Here is a 5,962-nt window from a genome sequence, read left to right on the forward strand (position 1 = left end):
ATTGCTAGATATCCCTAAATTAAAAATAGGTAGCCTGAAAGAAAAATTTAAAGAAATATTAATAGACAGATTCGATAACTCCATAAAGCATGAATAGTAAATTAAATACCTAACATTAATATTAGTATCATAAAATAACTTCATATAAATCAACTATTGTAGTGCCTCTTGCCACTTGTGTTGTAAAAATATAACGAGTTGTTAGTTTATAAACAAACGTAGTAATTAGCGTTAAGGTAGTTTTTTACGCACCGCTGTGCTCCTGTCCCGCGCCCGCGCCACCAGTATTGAGTCACCAATCCTACGTTATACCTACTTCATAATTGTAATACCTATATAAAAATTGGCCATGCCGGGACGGTAGGACAGTGCAAAATTATGTACCTTTTTATAAGTATAACGAGCGAGCTCATCGCCAACAAACTGTCTCGCAGTTTGGCGAATATTTTGTTTTGTGGTACACATATTTTATATTTTAATGTTGTAATAAATAAAAAAAAAAAAAAAAAAAAAAAAAAAAATATAGTCATAAGTATTTTTTGAAAAAAAAAGTAATGATTAGTTTGGTTTGACTCTAACTGTAAAACATTAAAAATCTAAACTATACGCTGTGTAATAAAAAATTACATTTAACTAAATTCCACCACGACGAATAAAGTAAGCCTTTATTAGCTGGTGTGGAAAACAAATTCCATTTTTAAAATCTGAATTGAATACACATCCGTGACACTGGTCTTCTACAGTGTTCACAAGCGCCTACGGTATCCTACTCGATCCTATTTTTACTATGATTCTGTTATATGATAGTATTTTTACGATACTTAGTAGAATAAAGGTGTTTTGTGGGTCAAACTTAACGCTGCGATGTCCAGAAATAAAAATACAACTTAAATATATCACTTTTCTTTATTTACTATGAAACAAACGATCTTACAAATACATAGATAGGTACGATACGAACACATAGTATGATGGATGTGTCAATCATTTGCATCCGGTAAAGAATATAGTTACAACGGAAATCATCCCTTAAAGTGGTGAAAATGGGGTACAACATTACTATAAATAGATTATTAGTATAAGGAAGGTGAATTTGAAATAGAGGTGTATTGTCAAAGAAAACTTTGTTGCCTCGTAAATCTACTGCCATCTTTCGACACATGATTAAAACTTTTACAATGCCATTTGACTTAGATCTTTATTCTTTCACTGATATGTGTTCAATTTGTTAAATATCTAAATAAGTGGCGCCATCTTACCGGGCACTGCCTAAAGCTTATGGCGCTTTTGCTCGAAACGATGCTATTATACCTTTGGCCTTTGATCTATTAGATGGCGCCACTTTTTGGTATTTAACACATATCAGTAAAAGAATAAGAATCAAAGTCAAATGGTGTTCTAAAAGTTAGAATTATGTGTCGAAAGATGGCAGGAAATTAACGTCGTTATAAGGTTTTCTTTGACAATACACATCTATTTCAAATTTTCTTTACTAGTAGGTAAATGAATTTATTTCACCCACAACGTCTCAGCAGTATTTAGGGAAGCCAAGTGCCTTAGAATTGTCTCCCCACTCCTTTTCAACCCACTCTTCCCTAAACCATATGGATATCTATTAAACGTTGTTACATAATAAATTCCCGGTTTGCTTCTATCCGTAAATAAATCCATCGTATTCGTTACCATCGGTTTTCTATCATAGCAGTTACCCTCTCTAGCCTTCTGTATTGAATCACATTGCATGCCTATGAAAATTCCAGGGTTTAATAACGCCGAAAGCCAGAGGAAGTAAGACCTGACATGACTGCAAGTGACGTCGCATGGGAGCCACCAGATATCCCCAGGTTGGTACTCTCCCCCATTGACGTAGAACATGACGTGTCCGACCGGAGTTGCTATACCATAGCCATCTATATTCGTGGCTACAACTCGTACAAAATCAGCATCGGAGGGGTCTAATCTCTGATCTGGGCCGAGGTGTCTATAGCAGGGGCCGGTTGGGTCGAGGCCGGTAAGCGAAGAGATGTTTTTCCCGGTTATCAGACGGTAGTTCTTGGCTATGAAGCTCATGGTCTGTCCGCCCAGGCTTAAGCCGACCAGCTCCAGGTTTTTTGGGTCCATGCCGAGTGTTGTAAGGTTGGCCAGCATTTCGGCGACGTGCTTCCCCACTGGTCTGGTTAGACGAACCGCACTGGAACAAGCACTTTATGTAAAATAAGAAATAATTGTTAAAACCCGCGACAGCTTTATATTATCGCCATCCGTTACAACTCTGCAGACATAACTAAATGGGATCATTCATTGTGTGCAGTGCACATATAAGCAAAGAGCTATTTACTTTTAACGCAAATTCTTACTAATATTATAAATGCTTAAAGCATTTCTTTAAGATTAAGCTACTCAACCTATTGAGATGAAAGTTGGACAAAGGACAACATTTTTCATCACGAAAATCATTACTCTACGCAAACAAAGTCACGGTCAGAAGCTATTAAATATTAACTTACACAGGAAAATCCCTCGCAGTAAACTCCAAATAATCCAAAAGGAGAACATTATATCCCAACTCGTTATACACCTGCCCTAAGGTCCTTCCGACAGGCAGTCCCGTCCCGTCAAGGTATCCACCGACGTAGAGGAAAGTCTTCTTTCCAAAGTCTATCTCGGGATGTTTGGCTAACTGCTGCATTTGGTAGTAGTTGTATGGAGTCCACTTGGCTCGAAGCACGTTGCCGGGGGCCAGGACTGAGAGGTACAGCTTTTCTAAAGACTTGGGTTTGATCGATGCTGGTTTCCAGGACCCTGGACCTGAAAGGATAAGAAAATAAACTACAGAAGGGACCAATAAGTACATTGTGCAACGAGGGGGTTAAGTGAAATTTTGGAAACGAGGTCTTTAGATGCACGACAGCCGCAGGCATTTTATTGTTTATTGTATTCACTGTGTATAATAGGTATGTTTAAACTTGTAAGATACTTTGGCATTTTTTTTTTATATAAATATATTATCATTATTATTGTATCTCCTTGGATTTCACGGGCCTATAAATTCCGGTCTTTTGATAGGCTTGCGTGGGGATATAGATCCAACACGTAGAGGCCCCTTGGAGAGCTTTAATGTCATGTAGAACGCCTGCTGGGATCCGTTCAATATATATAATAGGTATGTTTAAACTTGTAAGATACTTTGGCATTTTTTTTATATATAAATATATTATCATTATTATTGTATCTCCTTGGATTTCACGGGCCTATAAATTCCGGTCTTTTGATAGGCTTGCGTGGGGATATAGATCCAACACGTAGAGGCCCCTTGGAGAGCTTTAATGTCATGTAGAACGCCTGCTGGGATCCGTTCACAGGCCCAACAATAGACACATTATTAATTCTTAATTGACTTTTTTTGGATTTTTAGGCTATTTTACATTCTTTTGACTATGTTTTCTGTCATTTCTTCATTATTTTACTGCGATGATGTAATTGTTCTCATATAAGGGATTTGGTGTACACTGTAAGTTTGTATTGAAATGAAATAAATGAAATGAAATGAAACATGCAGTGCGTGTCCCATATGGCTTATGACCTCACTATATGGAGACAGAGCATACATGGCTGCGATCCTCAGCAATGAGGGACCGTGGAAGAAGAAGAAAAAGCGACAACTTGCGACAGAAAATAGGTACCTAAGGCCAACGAACTGGCTTAAAGTCCACAATTACTCTGAAAATATACTACTGTTTAAAAATTTGCTCGTCATGTCATGTCGGCTATACCAGCTATTTTATACTAAAATTATACCTACTGCTATGGTATGAAGTGTAACGATATTCTTACAACAGATTAAAAATAAAATGAAGTAAAAGAAATATTGTCGTAGAAAAAAAATGTACAGCAACGAACAAAAAACACACACAAGCAATATAGGCACAATAGAGTGTATGTCCAATAGGATTGTTGATTGTATTTTACAGAAACAAAACATATATAGGTATATGTACAGTCAGCATCAAAAGTAGCGGATGAAACAACGCGCCAAAAGTATCTGATATTCGGGATAACTTTTCCAAATATAGATAAATTTCTAGAATTCGCGTTCCAAAGTATATCATCTACAGTCTTTGTTGTTTTATATTAAAGACATTACTTTTTGTTAAGTTGTTACAGATTGGTAGATACTTATGAAGCGTTATTTGATCCGCTACTATTGATGCTGACTGTACATCGTGCATGGCTAGCACTAAAAATATGGATAATTTTTTTTAAATTGTATGTAATTATTTTTCGACAAAACTTTCATTCTGTAAGCTGGAAAGAACCATAAAGACAAAGGTAATTTAAAATTAGAAATGTTTTCGTGATTTTTTTCTCATACTGAGCAACTTTTACTATGGAACTAACCCCGAAATCATGAATTTTTTTTTTCTCAAATAGAAAATGTCAAGGTCAGACTAGGATCTGTTTAAATACTTGAGTTATTTACTTACAATCGGAAATAAATCCTACAGGATATCCTTCTCCAGCTTTAGAATATTCTACCGCTCTCACAATAACAAATAAAAACACACTAAACAACAATTTCACCATTTTAACAACTGCCGTATGCTCTGGGTTTTATTTTCTAGCTATTGTATTGTTTTTAAACCTGATGCCTTTTTCTAAAATTCATCCAAACTAGAAAAAAATATAGCTGAGTGGATTTTTCTTCTTTTTAAAAAAGGTTTATCGTTTACGACTGAGCAGTCGCTATTAAAAGACACAACTAGCTCTTATCTGAGGAGCTGTGCCATATATGTGAAGTTCTTAGCCCTATATATTGACTCGCATACATCGCGCTATACCAGAAGGGCGTATGTCTACCTGTGTAATATCATAAGGTCGTATTTGATACAAACTTAATTTGCGTCTTTTTTGCAGTGATCGCTTTCGTTTTTCTGGCCCCGTATCATTTTTTTTTTAATTTATTTAGAAATCAAACAGCCTTTTACAAATATATCTAAAGTAAATGAACTAAAAATAGGCCTAAAATTTCCTACATTACTAAGAAAACTATTACATAGAAATGTAAATTACGCAATTATAAATTACCGGTTTAGTTGTGTACTACATGCAAGTAAGGTAAGAAAACATACAAAACTATGAAAAATATGACTGGAACCAAATTGATCAATTTCTAGAAAACAAAATTTGCCGAACTTTGTTCTTTGATCTAATCATATTTTGTTTTTCCTCGTATGTCCAAAATCCTAAGGACCTTTTTCGACTGTTTTATATCCTGTATTTATCAATCAATATCTAAGCTTCACAGTAAACGTTGCTAAATATTGATAATTTCGGTAGTGTAACATGCCAATATATTTTTGTAAATGAAAACACTGCGTACCTACTTATGTCTCGCCGTGTGGTGCCGGCGTTTTAGAATAGCACCACCCCATCTCATCCCGTGGGTGTCGTAAAAGCCGACTAAGGGAACACCGACGGATGGGCAGCAGCGTCCGTTGAGAACTTTCATTAACTTCTACTGCGGTGAACCAACCTCAACCAATTTCGCCCTAACAATCAACCATTAACTTTCAATCAATAATCACTTCAAACCCAATCTTAAACATTTCGCCATTAATTTCTATCTAAGAGTACTACAACCAAAAACCAAAAATAAAATTTGGCAAAAACACTAACTAACCCAAAACAAATCTCGACCCGGACCCATGGCCGTCCGTACTCAATGCGGGGACCATGGGTCCATCAAAGCTCAATCACAAAAACAACGCCGGGCTTCTAAACTGAGCATCACCATTGCTTCTTGTCTGATGGTGATGGCGGGCCCGGCATCGCATAAATCATTACAGCCTTTCACAAATGTCACCTCGGGCCCTGTGTCTTCAATTGACACAGCAAACCTTTCAAAAAAAAAAAAACGACCATGACGTAAGCGCTCGAGACGTCTAACTACAAGTCTCAAGAG

The 5,962-nt window shown here is 36.4% G+C and overlaps 1 protein-coding gene across 1 annotated transcript; it reads right to left on the reverse strand.

Moving 5' to 3' along the window:
• Window positions 1-941: 941 nt before the first annotated feature.
• LOC133523242 (pancreatic lipase-related protein 2-like) lies at window positions 942-5,245 on the reverse strand. The gene is made up of 3 exons (XM_061858722.1): window positions 4,485-5,245; window positions 2,508-2,808; window positions 942-2,191 (listed from the first exon to the last, which is right to left on the reverse strand). The coding sequence occupies exons 1-3, from the start codon at window positions 4,582-4,584 to the stop codon at window positions 1,510-1,512; spliced, it is 1,083 nt and encodes a 360-aa protein (XP_061714706.1). The 5' UTR covers window positions 4,585-5,245; the 3' UTR covers window positions 942-1,509.
• Between the last annotated feature and the right edge of the window lie 717 nt (window positions 5,246-5,962).

Source organism: Cydia pomonella, chromosome 12, assembly GCF_033807575.1.
Source record: "Cydia pomonella isolate Wapato2018A chromosome 12, ilCydPomo1, whole genome shotgun sequence".
In the NCBI taxonomy this organism is placed as follows: domain Eukaryota; kingdom Metazoa; phylum Arthropoda; class Insecta; order Lepidoptera; family Tortricidae; genus Cydia; species Cydia pomonella.

Coding starts and splice junctions, on each gene's coding strand:
- LOC133523242 (XM_061858722.1), bottom strand. CDS start 4,584: ATGGTGAAATTGTTGTTTAGTGTGTTTTTATTTGTTATTGTGAGAGCG. Junction 2,809..4,484: donor TGTAGGATTTATTTCCGATT/GTAAGTAAATAA, acceptor TTATCCTTTCAG/GTCCAGGGTCCTGGAAACCA. Junction 2,192..2,507: donor ACTGCGAGGGATTTTCCTGT/GTAAGTTAATAT, acceptor TGCTTGTTCCAG/TGCGGTTCGTCTAACCAGAC.